This window comes from Leptonychotes weddellii, chromosome 4 (assembly GCF_054177405.1).
Source record: "Leptonychotes weddellii isolate Sample4059 chromosome 4, ASM5417740v2, whole genome shotgun sequence".
NCBI lineage: Eukaryota > Metazoa > Chordata > Mammalia > Carnivora > Phocidae > Leptonychotes > Leptonychotes weddellii.
The window spans coordinates 96,634,698-96,651,291 of NC_138372.1; the positions used below are offsets into that span (position 1 = coordinate 96,634,698).

The following is a 16,594-nucleotide window of genomic DNA, read 5'->3' on the forward strand; positions in this document are numbered from 1 at the left end:
TTGGGGTGTTTGGTTTTGGGATCAGGGTAATGCTGGCCTCACAGAAAAAGTTTGGAAGGTTTCCTTCCATTTCTTTTTTTCTTTTTTTACTTTTATTATGTTATGTTAGTCACCATACAATACATCATTAGTTTTTGATGTGGTGATCCACGATCCATTGTTTTCGTGTATAACACCCAGTGCTCCATTTCTGTTTTTCTGAAACAGCTTCAGTAGATTAGGTATGATTTCTTCTTCAAATGTTTGGTAGAATTCCCCTGGGAAGCCATCTGGCCCTGGACTCTTGTTTTTTGGGAGCTTTTTGATTACTGTTTCAATTTTCTTGCTGGTCAGGAACACGACCAGGGATGCCCATTCTCACCACTTTTGTTCAACTTAACACTAGAGGTCCTAGCCTCAGCCATCAGACAACAAAACGAAATAAAAGGCATTCAAATTGGCAAAGAACTCAAACTCTCTCTTCCCAGATGACATAATATTTTATGTGGAAAACACAAAACACTCCACTCCAAAATTGCTAGAACTCATGCAGCAATTCAGCAACGTGGCAGGATACAAAATCAATGCACAGAAATCAGTTTCATTTCTATACACTAACAGTGTGAATGAAGTATGAAAAATTAAGGAATTGATCCCATTTACAACTCACCAAAAACCATAAGATACCTAGGAATAAACCTAACCAAAGAGGAAGGATCTGTACTCTAGAAACTAAGGAACACTTATGAAAGAAATTGAGGAAGACACAAGAAATGGAAATACACTCCATGCTCATGGATTAGAAGAATAAATATTGTGAAAATATCTAAGCTACCCAGAGCAACCTACAGATTCAATGCAATCCCTATCAAAAACCATTAACATTTTTCACACATCTGGCCCAAACAAACCTAAAATTTGTATGGAACCAGAACAGACCCCAAATAGCCAAAGGAATGTTGAAAAACAAAAGCAAAGCTGGGGGCATCACATTGACCTACTTTAAGCTGGGCTGTATTCATCCTTCAAAAACACAAATGTTGGGCCCCTGGGTGGCTCAATCAGTTGAGCATTTGCCTTTGGCTCAGGTCATGGTCCCAGGGTCCTGGGATCGAGCCCCGCATCAGGCTCCCTGCTCCATGGGAAGCCTGCTTCTCCCTCTCTCACTCCCCGTGCTTGTGTTCTCTCTCTCACTGTGTCTCTCTCTGTCAAATAAATAAATAAAAAATCTTAAAGAAAAAAACACAAGGAGATATCACCTCACACCAGTCAGAATGACTAAAATTAACAACTCAGGAAACAACAGATGTTGGCGAAGGTGTGGAGAAAGGGAGTCGTCTTACACTGTTGGTGGGTATGCAAGCTGGTGCAGCCACTCTGGAAAACAGTATGGAGGTTCCTCAAGTACTTAAAAATAGGGCTCCCCTACAACCCAGCAATTGCACTACTAGGTATTTACCCCAGAGATACAGATGTAATGAAAAGAAGGAACACCTGCACCCCAATGTTTATAGTAGTAATACACACAATAGCCAAACTGTGGAAAGAGCTGAGATGTCCATTGACAGATGAATGGATAAAGAAGATGTGGTATATAATATATAGAATGAAATATTACTCACGCATCAGAAAGGATGAATACTTATGATGTGGATTGATCTGGTGGGTATTATGCTGGGCGAAATAAGTCAATCAGAGAAAGGCAATTATCATATGGTTTCACTCATGTGGAATATAACACACATCACAGAGGATCATAGGGGAAGGGAGGGAAAACTGAATGGGAAGTCATCATAGAGGGAGAAAAACCATTAGAGAGTCTTAACTATAGGAAACAAACTGAGGGTTGCTGTGGGGCGGTAGGTGGGGGAGGTAGGTGGGGTAACTGGGTGATGGGCATTAAGGAGGGAACGTGATGTGATGAGCACTGGGTGTTATATGCAAAAGATGAATTGTTGAACTCTACATCTGAAACTAATGATGTACTATATGTTGGCTAATTGAATTTAAATAAAAATATAAATAAATTTTTTTAAAAAGCTAATGAGAGGAGTGATATCATTTTTTTTACATTTTTATCATTTTTTTTTTACATTTTGTACACCTCTTTAATGCATGGCTTAAGAGGCCCCTGGATGACTCATTTGGTTAAGCGCCCAACTCTTGATATCAGCTCAGGTCCTGGGATTGAGCCCCACGTTGGGCTCTGTGCTCGGCAGAGAGTCTGCTTGAGATTCTCTCTTGCTCTCCCTCATGCGTGTGCTCTCTCTCTTGCTCTCTTTGTCTCTGAAAAATAAATAAATAAATCTTTTAAAAAATGCACGGCTTAAAAGAAGACCAATGGATTCTAATATCCACTTCTGCATGTGTTTTCTGTTGTTTTGATTGAAGATATGAAGAAAATTCAGCCCCATACAGATATGTAGTTGGAAAGGGGAAGAATATATTAATAGTCTAAAAATCAGTGTAAGGGAGCCTTGGTGGCTCAGTTGGTTTAGTGTCCCACTCTTGATTTTGGCTCAGGTCTTGATCTCAGACTCATGAGATTGAGCCCCATGATGGGCTCCATGCTCAGCAGGGAGTCTGCTTGAGATTCTCTCTCCCCCCACCCCGCTCCTTTCCCCCCCACCCTGGGTCACACTCTCTAAATATATACATACATACATAAAATCTTTTAAAAAATGAAAAAGAAAAGAAAAATCATTGTGGAGGGGTGCCTAGGTGACATAGTCAGTTAAGCATCTACCTCTTGGTCTTGCCTCCAGTTGTGATCTCAGGTGGTGAGATCCAGCCCCCTGTTGCTCAGTGCTGAGGCTGCTTAAGTCTTTCTCTCCCTCTCTTTCTGGCCCTCTGCCCTGTGGTCATTCTCTCTCTCTCTAAAATAAATAAATAAATCTTTTAAAAAATCAGTATGGATACTCTTCTTTGATAAGACACTAAAACTCAATAAGTGGAGGTCTCTTAAGCTTAGTTGCAATGTAGAATCTGAAACCATACCGATGGGTCCTTTTTTGTCTGTTGTCCATCGTGAAATTAAAATCCACTGTCTATCGTGAAATGTGAATGGCTCTGCTATTCAGGCAACATTTCGTGAGTTCATATATTGGTCATTTGAAAATTATTGATTCACTGAGTTATTCACATCTTCCAAACACAGACACATTTCAATATTTAATATGTGCATGTATAAAATCACATATATTAATATCACCACTGGTCTCATCAGAAAAGTCTTAAAGTATTGGAAGACTGTCAAACACATAGTAGCCAACACAAATTTTCCAAAATCCTAATTTCTGTTTGAAATCTCTGATTTTATTATTGCTAACAAATATCGTTGGTTATTTTCCTTGAAGTAAAAGTTTTACTCTGTTCATTTTTGAGAAGATGTCAGTCATATATATATATATGGAACTGGCGCATTCATTGGGCCTTCTCAAGGGGGCATTTCTGGGACCCAAAGTCCTGAGCATAAGACTGCAGTCCCACTTAGGGCCACCTATCTGGGTTTGGGACATTCTTTTAGAAGGGTTCTTTCTGAAGTCTCAGGAGGCTGCCTCCACTCCCAGGGAGGTGAAAACCCTGCAAGTCCCTTCCCATGAGGGAAGTATAATGTGGAGTTCCTTCTGTGAAGATTCTATGAAGACTCACGGTTTCCAGGAGGCCAAACTGCGGGCTATGGAAGCAGGTGATGACTGCAATAAGGCCTTGAGCTGGGAGTGGGTGAGGGGCCGGGCATTCATGGTGGGGGTAGTAGATGCATGGGACATGATAAGTTCTAGTGATGATGGCATTGTGTGCTGCCTCCTGGAATGTACCTTTCTATTTCTCTGCCCCTATCCTACTTGTGCAGGTGAACCCATTGGAAGGAGGTGGGGAAGTGTGGGGTATTGGTCAGTGAACCCCATCTACAGCCTTGACACTCCTGGAGCCGGTCAGTCTTGTTGGGGATGAAAACAACTTTCCTCTGCCCTTCAAGGTTCTTTAGCTGGGTTAAAAATTAAATTTTTTTTTAAAGATTTTATTTATTCATTTGAGACACAGAGATACAGAGAGAGAGAGAGAGAGCATGAGCAGTGGGAGAGGCAGAGGGAGAGGGAGAAGCAGACTCCCGGCTGAGCCAGGAGCCCCATGTGGGGCTCGATCCCAGGACCCTGGGATCATGACCCGAGCTGAAGGCAGACGCTTAACCATCTGAGCCACCCAGGTGCCCCTGGGTTAAAAATTAAATTAATGTGAGACAGATTAATAGGAGAAAATCAAACAAAGCTTAAGAAATTATATACCTCCTGTATACATGGCAGAGCCCCAGGAAAACTGAGTAACTCACTGAAATGGCCAAAGCCATCACCTCGAATACCATTTTCAGCTAAAGACAAAAAATGTTGGTGGCAGGGAGTCAGTTGGGGGAGGTCAACAGGAAAAGCATAGCAAATAAGGGCAAAGTTTAAGCAGATTTAGCTCATTGCTTTCTCCATTGACTGCATCTTCTGGAGATTTGACAGTCACCCCCTCTTCCTGGTACTGAAGGAGACACCCTTACAGGTGGAGATTTCCCTTATTCATGTAAATGCCTCTTACAAAAGGGGACTTCTTGGTTTTCAGAATTTCTCATGGCTCTTGTGTATGTCCTTTAAAAAATAACCAGCTTGGAATAATCAATATGCCAAAGAAGCATATCTTGGGGTGGCAAAATTTGCTCCCCTTACAGTCTCCAAGGCCAGGAAGTTCCCAGATGTTGGGTTGTTCAGGCATCCTAAGGGCTGGGAATGAAGAAGCAGCTCAGGGAGCCTTGGACAATCATGCCATTTCCCAGGGAGGAGGTACCTGGGCTTATTCATAGGGTGAGGCTTTGCTTTCAGCTTGAGTCTGGTCTCCCTCAGTTCCTCTGGGTGCCCTGGTTGGAACCTGTGGGAGCCTCAGAACTCTGCCCCCTCTCCACCTTCTGTTAGGGATCCAGGTATTCCTCTTCTCTCTGGAAAGCCAGAACCCAAGAGCTCCCTTTCCAGGGAGGGAGTGCCCTGTGGTGAGAGGGAGCCTGAAGGCCTGGGAGGTGGCAGCTGGAAAAGGAGGGCAGGGCCAGAGGCCAAGTCTGAAGGGAGGAACTGCCAGCCAGTGATGGGAGAGCCACCTGCACCCTGACTCGTGGAGCTGGGACAGAGCGGGACCCACAGGTATTTCTGAGTGTGGGTGTGTTTCTTGTTGAGAAGCTCTCTCCCTTGGAAGGGACTGGATGTACCACATGGAGCATTAAGATCATATCTCTTCTGCCCTAGAACTGGGGACCCCCACCCACTGACTCTTGTACCCTCTTTCACCACACCACATCCCCGACTGGGAAGGAATTCTCTGCACTAGACCCATCCATGTGTGTTTGGATTTCTTAGTTCTATTATTCCTGGATCTTACAGTTCTCTTCTATAAGAATGGATGTTAACAATCCTACATGGCAAGGTTAGCATAAGGATTAAATAAGATTGCATGAGCGAATTCTACCCTAGCCTTGTACATAGTAGTTACTCAGTGAAATCTAGTTGCACAGGGAAACAGGATGAGGGTGTTTACCCATCCAAGGAACACCTGACATGTACTGGGGACCTTGAGAGTCCTGGCCAGTTGCTGGCCCTCAGGAGGCCCATTGTTTGGCAGGGAGGCAGACAGGGGTGTCATGCAGTGGGGTGGGTGCCTTGTTTGAGGAGTGAAGCATGGCCTGGTTAACTGTCAGTGTCTCTCCTAGGGTTGAGTTCCACACACTCCTGTCAATGTTTTAGGACCACATGAGGATGCTGCTGTGGCTTTGTGTCTTGGCTCTTGGTCTTAGGGCCTGGGGTGAGTTTTCCTTCACTAAATCAGAGGGTAACTAAGAAGGATCATCTACTTTTACAGCAGAGTTCTTTAAATGTTGCCCCTCCCTTAGGGTGAAAGAATAGCTTTGCATTTGGAACACAGAACTTGAAGTCTATAAACCTGGTTTCAAATCCTTGGCCTACCTCCAGCAATGATTTTATGCAAATTATTCAGCCCTTTAAACCTTAATTTTCCCACCTGATAATTGAGATACATTTATGATTTCCCAAATTTTTGAAGATTAAATGAGATAATGCACATGAAGGATTTTGCACCTGAGCAATGGAAGCAATGATTCTCTTTATGTGGCTGGGGTTTATACTTCTCAGTAAGAGAAAGTTCCTTGGGGCTAGGGATGTCAGTCACACACACAGGAGCTTGGGCACAGTACATGCCCCCAAATCAGGCCTGGAAGAACTGACTTGATTTGTGCAAATAATTCTAATCCCTTTTCCACATCATCTTCTCATTGTTTCTACTTGGCAAAATCCACACAAAAGAAAACCTTGTGCTTTTGAGATGCTTAGATACACTTCCAAATTTTTGTTGTTTTCCCAATAGTGTATATAGATGCAGCTCATGAGAAATGGATATATTTCTGACTCCCTGCTCTTGGCTATTTAACTGTGTTCTGGGGATTCCCTGGAGTTGGTGTTGAAGAAAAGCATGCACGTCTTGCTATTGGAGGTGGTCATCTAGTCAGCCTAGAGGGGTCTCCTGGAGGGGCCTCAGTGATCTGGCCTGAGTCTGTCACTGAGATGGTTAGTACTGGGGCTCTCTGAGGACCAGTGTAAAATGGACTGTTCTTCTGCAGGTGATTTCTCTTGGGATGAAACACAAGCCAGAGATTTATCAGAGGGCCTTCAGGACCTGTTTGGCAACATCTCTCATCTCATTGAGAAAGGAAAACTCAGTTTCAATGGTGAGGGGGCTTAAAGGCAGCTGAGTATGTTCTGTGACCAAAGTTCTTCTGAGATCTGCACTGCCCCTTGTGGCTGGCATGGGGCAGATGGGGACATGGAACATCAGCAAAACACCTGCAGGGATGCCATAGGCCTTGGGGGTCTGGGGTGGTACCAGGAGAGGACAGAAACCAGGACAGGGAGATTCAGCCTCCGCACTCAGGGCCCCCTAGCCTGAAGATGGAGACCCACACCTTGCCCTGAGGGAGTTGTCTGACTGAATGGGAGAGCTAGGCCCTATCTGGAGAGAGCCCCTAGGCTGAGGAAGAGATGTAATCCCCTCAGAGAGCACTCAGGGCAAGACAAAGGACACAGTCAGAGTCACAGAGCAAACTGTCAGTGAGCATAGTGTGCCCTGAAGGCATTAGTGCTGCAGTGAAACCCAGAGGGGCCACTCAGGGCTTTCCCAGGGGAAGCAGTGGGAAGGAACTGCTTCCTAAAGCAGGGGTCCAGGAGTGGAGCAGGGCAGGAGCTTCAGGGTGGAGTCTGTCCCAGTGGGGATGCCCTGGATAGGGGAGCAGAGCATCCAAGCTTCTCTGGGCAGGTGCATACTTTGCAGTGGGGCAGTGGAGGGGAAATAGATGTGGAGGTTAGAAGGAGAGGGTGTGTGTGCCTGCTGAAGCCCTCCTGCCAGGGTTCTTCCACCCCTGTGGGGCAGACTCAGCCTAGAATGGCACCCATGGCCCAGGGAGTAGTGAGGCAGCGATGGGGCAGGATGCACTGAGTGATATCCTCCTCACCCTTGTGGTTACCCCACAGATGTCTTCACAATGGTCTCTCACAAGGAGTGGGGGGGAGAAGCTGTTGGCTGCAGCACCCCACTGACCATGCCCGTGGATTTCCTTGTCACGCACCATGTCCCTGGACTGGAGTGTCACAACCAGACTATGTGCAGTCAGAGGCTTTGGGAGCTGCGGGCCCATCACATGCACAACAACAGCTGGTGTGACATGGCCTACAAGTAAGGGCCATGTGGGGGTATATGGTCAATGCTGCTCCTTAAGGTGCTTCTCCCACCCTTACTCATGTCTTCTTTCCTCGTTTCCTGGGTTGAGGTTATATCAGGTTTATAGTGAATAAAATATTAAAAACACTATAAAATTCCAAATCCTTTTGAATTTTCTATGAGATCTCCCAAAAGGATGCAAAGAAGGTTAAGTAATAACTATACTTCCTGTCCCCCTCCAAAACTTGTTCATGCAGCACACTGATAGTTATGAATGACTAACAAGTGCATGGGTGCATTTGTTCTACCAACAACATGTGAGGTTGGTCAGGCATACATTACCATCTCCATGCTCCAGGCGAGGGGACCAAGGCCGGGACATTGTCTGGCTTTCTCAAGAGTCACGCAGCTACAAGGTTGTAGAGCCCAGACTGACTCAAACTGTCTCTTTGCCCACCACATGTCCCACTTCACCATATGCAGGGGGCTCTTATTTGGTGAGGCATCTCTTACTCTAATGGTCACTCTAGTGGACCCTCTTAGTGCCTAGGACCACATGTTCTCCGCCTACCTTTGACCTTATCTAGTTGTGGGCAGTTCCTATGCATGGTGATGGCTTTCCACTTTGAGTACCCTCTGAATCTCAGTTTTTCTGCTTTGGACTTTTACCACCCCTGATGGTGAAGGGGAGTTAATGTCCCCTTGGGGGGCAAGAGTTGTAAATAACTTCCTCAGCCCCCAGTCCTTCTCAGGGACAATCATTAGGTGCATGTACTCAGTTCCTTGTAAGTTCACCTGTCTGGTGGCAGACAATGGGAGGAACAGTTCTGAGCCCCAGGTAGCCATTGTGAAGCCAGCCCAATTGTGCACACTTTGTTGGATTTCTTGCTTCTGATTCACTCTCCTTGCTCCCTCATACTGGCTTTTGGGATCCTTTTTCAAAAAACTGCCTGTATCCATGTCCTTATCTGAGGAGCTACTTTCTGAGAAGTCTACATAAGACAGGAACTTGGCAAGGAGAAATCACATGAACAGCCTACATGGAGATGACACAGGTAGCATGCATTTAGGAGGAAGGAGGAGAGCCATGTTTGAGGCAATATGGAAGCTGAGAAGAATCTCACAGTGTAATTGGGTCTCCATTAGCTACAGGACCTCTCCTCCTTCTGAATGTGTAGGATGATTTACATAAAGCCTGGGCATCTGAACAAAGGAGGGAGGTAGGGAGTGTGGGGGTGGGTTCTGAATTCTAAGGGAATATAATTGACCTGGTCTATCCACTGTCTGGGACAAGTCCATGCAAGTTCTCTATAGTGAACATAGCTTGAGCCCTTCTCCCTTTGGAGGCTGATAAGTGGTTCCTCTTGTGGGGATGTGCCACAGTGTCAGCCACTCAGCCTATATCTCCCTGCTCCACAGCTTCCTGGTTGGGGACGATGGCAGGGTGTATGAAGGTGTTGGCTGGAATGTCCAAGGCATGCACACCCAGGGCTACAACATCTCCCTGGGCTTTGCTTTCTTTGGCACCAAGGAAGGTAATGGTCATCCCAGCTGCCCTTCTCCAAAGAGTTACCTACTTCTTTGTTTCCACACTGCCTCCTTGACCTTCTCCTACTTCCCTGATGATCTACTCTCCTGGAGTTCCCCTCTCTCTTTGCTTACATGAATGGTATTTGTTCTCTTCTCCATCCTCTGGCTTCCTTCTCAGTCTCCGAGCTGTCTCCTCTTCCTCTGGATATCTTGCAGTGGAGGTGCTGTCCAGCCTTCTCTCCACAGCCTTGCTACCCTCTCATTGTCATCATGGAGGGATGTGGGCTTCTGTTGTCTTCTGTCAGTGACTGTTGCATCTTCCTCTCTGGCTCTAACCCTTCTGCAGCACCAGACCCTGCTTCCGGTTTCCTACCAGGCACCTCCTCCTCCCAGGTCTCTTACCTCAAGATTTTCTCTACAATTTTTAAAACCACTCTGAGGCCTCCAATCCCTGAGTCCCTTCCACTTTCCTCTAGTCTTACTGCTGCCCATCCCCCCAGCTCTCCCAGCATCCTAGCATACATGCTCCAGGACCATTCCACTGAGTTTGTGCACCCTCGACTCTTAAAGCTCTTGCATGTCTAGTTTTTTATTGTCCCCTCCCAATACTCTGTGAGAAAATCCAGACAAGTTTCCTGATCGCTGTTACACAAAGTACAACCTGAATTCCAGAGAGGAAGTGACCCAAGAAGAATCAAAAGGCAAGCTCACACTTTCCATTTTCAATTCCAGTGTGGTTTCCAGCACACCACAGGACTCTGTATTCAGCTTGGTTTGTTTTTGTGACCACTCTTTGTTACCTGGGTGTCACCCTGTTAGCTGTAGGGTCTTGAGCATGTTACTTCTTGAAGCCTCAAGTTTCTTTCTGAGAATAATGAGTCTAATAAAAGCATTTATGTCAGAGGTTTGTGGTGAGGATTAAGGAAGTTAATGCAGGGAAAGAAGCTGGCACATGCTTGGAAGAGCCCTTGCCAATGGGAAACCCTGACCCAGCTAGCTGGGCATTCCTGAGCATGGGGCTGTGTTCCAGCTCTTCCATGGAGGAAGAGCAATGAATGAAATTTTGGCAGGTCACTGGGAAAGGTCTTCATCCTGGGCCAGGTGGATCCTTGACTTTCAGGCTTTCTAACCTGGGGGATGAGCCAGTTTCCCTCTAACAGCTGTGTAAGGGCTGGCAGGGCATCTAGTCCTTCCCTCACAGCCCCCTGAAACTCAGGTCAGACCCAGGTTGCCATAGATGGTTCTCTTTCAGGCCACAGTCCCAGCCCTGCTGCCCTGTCAGCCATGGAGGGCCTGATCTCCTATGCTGTCCAGAAGGGCCACCTGTCATCCAAGTATGTTCAGCCACTTCTTGTGAAAGGTGAGAACTGCCTACTCCCTCTTCAGAAGGCAAGTCCCAAGAAAGGTAAGACTTTCAACCTTACTGGGCCTCCCTCTAGACCCACCCACCCAGCCTACCCCTACTAATTTCCAAACGCCATTGGGAGTGACTTTTCAGTCAGGCTCTCATTGGATCCTTTCTGATAGGCAACTTGTCACCCAACTCTCTGAACCTTTGGGCTGGCACACCTTGAGAGGAACCCTCCAGGTCACCTCTTTATCTCTCAGATTCCTAGAATGATAGAGCCATGGCATTAGCATGGTGTAATATATGTACACTCATTTCTTCAATCAGTCAACAATTATTTACTTAGAACCTGCTAGTCACTGAGGATATATCATGGAACAAAACACACAAGCAGTGCCCTCATGAAGTTTCAACCTAGAGGGTAGAAAAAAACAATAAATAAATAAGTAAATAAAATATTTGGTATGTTATAAGGCGAAAAGTGCTGTGGAGGAAAAAAACATGGAGAGGAATAGGCATCTAACACATACAAGCACAAAAGCACAAATGCACATCTTTCTGAATATAAGAACCACAACAGCACAGATAGACCAAAGTGCTTACATCGCCACCTATACTGACATCAGAGGAAGTTGTTAAGGTACTTTGGGTAATAAGCACTAGATAAAAGGTAGATTTGGGGTTAAACAGTAGCATCAAAACCAGTATAGTTAAGGGTCACCTGGATGATTCAGTTGATAGAGCATGTAAATCTTGATCTTGGGGTCATAAGTTTGAGCCCTACATTGGGGCCATGGAGTTTACTTAAAAAAAAAAAGAACAATATAGTTAATAACCACTTTCAACCTTTTCCTGGACTTAATAAAGTTTTAAAGATAATTATCTCTATTATATGAAAGCTCTGAGTAAATCTGGTCTCTGCCTTTGGACTAGTGCTATCAACTAATAATAATTGCTTATATTGACAGAGAGTTTTAGGGATTACAGGTGAGATTCAAAGACATGCTTTCAGTTGATAATTCAGCTGATTTGTCCAAAGGGCCCTGTCATGCAGGCACGCACACATACACACAAGACAATCATGCAGATAGATAAGGTATCCTTTGCCCTTGGGAATGAGCATCCATATCTTCATAGGATCAATATACCCACTGTCCTCTGGGTTCTGTTTTTGGGTTAGATCCCATGGCTCTATGATTCTTGCCTCTTGAATATAATCCCATCAGGCAGATATACTCCACTCCCAGGTGGGCTCTCTTGAGTTCCACAGTCAGACTCAGGTCAGGATGCTCAGAGGCCGTGGGGATGTTAAGTAGTGAGGTGGTTGACACGGGAGAGCACAATAAATCCACATATCTGTTTGTTGTTTTTTTTTTGCCCCCCTTCTCAGCTTGCTCCAACATTATCCCACGGTCTGCATGGGAGGCCAGGGAGACCCATTGCCCCAAGATGAACCTCCCGGCTAAGTACGTCGTCATCATCCACACTGCTGGGAAAACCTGCATCATGTCTGATGAGTGCTGCTTGTTGGTCCAAGATATCCAGTCCTTCTTCATAGACAGGTTGAACTCATGTGACATTGGGTATAAGTAAGTGGACCTGAGGACATGTGGGCTTCTTTTACCTGAGGGCAGACTCTGAAACTTTGAATGGGAGAGAAAGGAAAATAATGTTTACTGAGTGCCCACCATATGAGGTGCTCTATGTTTAACCACATTGATTTTTCATGCAACTCTGGGTGAGCCTCACTTAGGATATAGCTAAGGGGGCAGTCATTCTCCTTGAGCATGTACTCAAAATGTGTCCTTTTAAAAGATCTCATATTGATGTGATGGAGGCCAAGACTGCTGGAAAGATACTAGAGGAAGTTGTATACATGCAAGCTCGTGAAGCCTGTAGAGAATATCTTTCCTGTCTGAAGGCAGGGGGAAACACCAGATATATCCTCTGATTGCTCTAATGCCAAAATTTATAATTTTTTAATAAAGAGCACACTGACCTAATGAGAGAATAAAAACTTCTTGCAGGATGCTCTCCAAGCCCACAGATAAGATGTATGGGGTTACACACCATCTCATGTCCATCAGAAAAATTACACTGAATGTTAAGTCTCAGGATGGGCCACCACTAATCCAGACAGTACACATTAATCAAGGAGCCTTTCCTCTAGGGGCATCATGGCTTAGCTAGTGGAGTTGGATTTTAACCCCCCCTTGCCTCCTGGCCAGGCACTCTGTGCAGGGTGCAAGCAGCATAGCTGTGTGCAGTGGCCCTGCCTTGGCTGGATCTACCAATTACCATTGGATTACCAAATCTAATCAGCTTGGATTTACCAATTGTGATTACCATGGAATCACAATTACCATGTGATTCTGGGCTGATAGCCTGTCTTATCTCCATCCTGTTTTAGTTGCAACCCTTTCAAGATAGGAGAAAACTTCCTTCAATAACTTTCATATGTTAAGACTTGCCATGTGCTCTGCTAGATCCTGCTTTGCAGGATTATTCACAGGATTGCTCTCTTTGATTAGAAGGTATACCTGAAAATTGACTATATGTTTTGAACCTAAACTGGAAAATGATGGGTGCTGAGAGAGGACATTTTCCTTTTTCCATTCAGGTTTCAGAGGTCAGTTTCTTGTCCCGTGGCTCTTGACATTTTACTGTGTCCTTTTTACCATAACTTTCATGACCCTGCTCACTGTGAAATGATCTGAAGTCAGGAGTAAACACCCACTTGCTATAAATTAGTTCACTGAGAACACAATTGAGTGCCTACTCTGTGGCATGAAGTTATGCTCTGGGGATGCTATCAGATGTAGCACAGATAGGGTTCTTGCCTTGATGGAGCTAATACTCTGCTGAATGAGAAAGATAATTAAATGAATAAATCCTAATAGAACACATTAGGTGTTCTTAATGATAGATAAGTGTTCTTAAATGATAGAGGGTGCAAAGATGTAAGCAGGATACATTTTTAACTTGTTAGCTTGCTGGGGGATTGAGTGTAAAGGAAGTACTACTTGAGAGGTGACATATCAGATGACCTAAGAAATGAGTGAGCTTGTCAGAGGAGGGGGAAGACTGTTTCAAACAGAGAAAAAGGACCTCTGTGGAAAATCCTGGATGCCAGCCTGAGAATGGTGTCTTTGAGGAACCGAGGGAAGTTTATCATAATAAAATAGATGACAAAGAGAGGGATGGTGAAAGGTAAGGAGGCAAACAGGGGCCATCTCATGAAGGATCTTGTCACTTAAGCTGGGGAGTTTGGACTGTGTTGCCAAGGGACTAAAAGCAGGGTTTTATATAAGATTTGAATCAGAAAGACATGAAGAACTACACATTTAAGGAAAGGACATAGGGAGACAAGGTGCAAAGGAGTGAGAGGGCAGCCACAAAAGACACCTGGGAGAGTAGAGTGCGATGGAAGTGAAGTGGGGAGGATATTTGTGGATGCAGAGGGATCAGGCAAGGCAGGGCTGGAGAAGTGTACTTTGATCTTAGTGGTAAGGCAGCCACAGCTCACCTCCAGGGAAACAGTGTCATTGGTGAGGTATGGGGAAGGCCAGGTTGCAGAGATGGCCATTGTTGCTTTTTTCTTCCTAGACTATGAACTTCTTGGGGCAGCAGCAGTGTGCCAGAGCTGGATGGGCTCATGAGAGCAGATTGTTGGAGAGCCAGGACCTTTGTTAAATCACCAGGGGCTGAAAATCAGTCATGGTGGGAGTTTTACACCACAGAAATCAGTAAAGGCTATAAATAGTGCTTCCTTCTCTTCCCCCTCTTTAATGAGCACGCTGCTGGCACCCCTGGCAAAGACTGTCTTTTTTGTAACTCAGTGCTTAGAATTTAATAGCTAATCAGTGTCTGCCGAGTAAAGGCATGAGTGATTGAATGAATGAATGGATGAATAAACGAAACAATCCCAGGTTGTCTCTCTGTCATGCTAATCTCCATCTCCCCTCATGGTCTTCTAGCTTCCTCGTGGGGCAGGATGGTGTCATTTATGAAAGAGTGGGGTGGAATGTCCAAGGCTCCCATGCTCCTGGCTACAATGACATTGCCCTGGGCATTGCCTTTATGGGCACCTTCTTGGGTAAGTGGATGCTTTGGGCAGTAGCAGTCATTGTATGGTGTTTGAGGGAGAGTGTCTCAAATGGAAGACAACAGCATCAAACTCAGGGATCACTTCAGTGCCTGCATATGCTGGACTTACCCAGCTTCAGATTTGTCATTTGAATAAACTGAGTATGACCAGAGTGACCCCCTCCCAGACAGAATGCCCACTCTGAATCTATCTCCTTCACACCCAACCAAATGTCTCTCCCTTCTGACATCCAAAACATATAAGACAAGGAGAAAATATCTTTGTACATATATTTTGCTAAGTTTTTACCATGGCAACAATGTGGAGACCCTTACCTTATTTGCCACAACCCTGGATTAGCCCTTGTCTCTGCATCCAGAGTGTACACTGAGAATTGTCATTGCTCAGAGCTCTTGATTAGAGTTTGTTTAGACTCTGGGAACTTTTGCTGCACCTCTAGGAAGAGCCCATGTCACTGGGGCTGGTTCAGTCTGATACTAAAATGGATATTGGGTGGAGTGAGGGGATACCTAGGAAGGTGCTTGGGGATGGGGCTGGGCATATGAAGGTACAGGAAGCACACCTTGTGGCCAAAGCAAGGTTTCTCAGCCTCAACACTATTGACATCCTGGATCAGGTAACTCTTTGTAGAGGAGGTGACCTGTGCACTGTATGACCCTTAGCTGTAACCTTGGCTTCTGCCACTGGATGCCTGTAACACTTTTTGCCTAGCTGTGACAACCAAAAATGTCTCTAGACAGTGCCAAATATCCCCATGGGAGGCTAAATTCCCCCAGTTGAGAACTACCAGGTTAAATATTTGCAATGGACAAAGGCTCCGTGCATCCCCTAAACAGTTGTATGTCTTATCCCAGGCTCTGCTCTTTTCATTCAAGAAGTTTGGTGCTGAGGAATCTGAGACCTGACTTGATTTTCTGTCTATAGGGTGGCTGGCAGACTATCAGAATATATTATCAGGGTGGTAGGGGTGGGTTAGGGGGGATTCAGGAGTGGGTCCTGACCTGGGCAGGGTGCCCTGGAAACCTATAACAGATAGATAACTGTTTTGCAGGTACCCCGCCCAACACTGCAGCCTTGGAAGCAGCCCAGAACCTGATCCAGTGTGCAGTGGACAAGGGATATTTAATTCCCAACTACCTGCTGGTGGGGCACAGTGATATTGTCAACACCCGGTCTCCTGGGCAAGCTTTGTACAACATCATTAAGGCTTGGCCTCATTTCAAACACTGAGGGAGCCCCTGCTCCTTCTGAGACTGTTCCCTGTGCCCACCTGGCTGCTGGGCTTCCCCTGTCCTCACCCTCCACCCTGACTCAACACTTGGTGTCCCCTCCCAGTCAGCCCCATCCTGTCCCTCCTTTCTCAGGTTAGGGTGATCCTCTACTGCTAGCACCCCACCATCCTCCAAGTAGCTCTGAGACCCCAGAGCTGGGCATTCCCAGCCCTCTGAGTAGGCCCCACCTTCCTCTCTCCTCATCTTCCCCTTCCCTGGGCACCCAGCTCCTAAGCCAGGTGAGAAGATGGGCTGATGCTTGTTTAACTTCTCTTTCCCTTTCTGGCTGCCCCTCTGCCCCATGTACCTTAGCCCTGCCATCTGCCCGGCAGCCCCCAAGATTCACACAGGAACCAGGTTCAAGGCCTGAAGCCCCTCTCTGCTCACACACTGACTTGTCCACATGTGGATATGGCCCTTATTTCAGGGCTCCATCACTTATAAGTGTGCTTCTCCTCTCCACTGGATTGTGAGGGTTTCCAGTTTTATTTGTCCCCATGTCCTCAGTTCCTCAGCAGTGTCTGGAGTCTAGTAGTCACTACAGAAATTTGTTGGTTGAATAAATGAATGAGTGGATTGAATCCCTGCTCCCCTTTTCAGTCT

The 16,594-nt window shown here is 45.8% G+C and overlaps 1 protein-coding gene across 1 annotated transcript; it reads left to right on the forward strand.

Annotated features, from left to right (window-relative positions):
- Nucleotides 1-5,762: 5,762 nt before the first annotated feature.
- Nucleotides 5,763-16,204, forward strand: PGLYRP4 (peptidoglycan recognition protein 4). The gene is made up of 8 exons (XM_006747156.2): nt 5,763-5,808; nt 6,641-6,729; nt 7,535-7,749; nt 9,154-9,269; nt 10,517-10,669; nt 12,003-12,201; nt 14,590-14,708; nt 15,772-16,204. Exons 1-8 carry the CDS (start codon nt 5,763-5,765, stop codon nt 15,948-15,950), a joined length of 1,116 nt encoding a protein of 371 aa, XP_006747219.2. The 3' UTR covers nt 15,951-16,204.
- The last annotated feature ends 390 nt before the right edge of the window (nt 16,205-16,594 follow it).

What these genes read in the sequence shown, in the direction of transcription:
- PGLYRP4 (XM_006747156.2), top strand. Translation starts at nt 5,763, where the DNA reads ATGCTGCTGTGGCTTTGTGTCTTGGCTCTTGGTCTTAGGGCCTGGG. An exon ending in TGGTGTGACATGGCCTACAA is followed by an intron (nt 7,750 to 9,153) that starts GTAAGGGCCATG and finishes CCTGCTCCACAG; the next exon opens with CTTCCTGGTTGGGGACGATG. An exon ending in TTTCTTTGGCACCAAGGAAG is followed by an intron (nt 9,270 to 10,516) that starts GTAATGGTCATC and finishes GTTCTCTTTCAG; the next exon opens with GCCACAGTCCCAGCCCTGCT.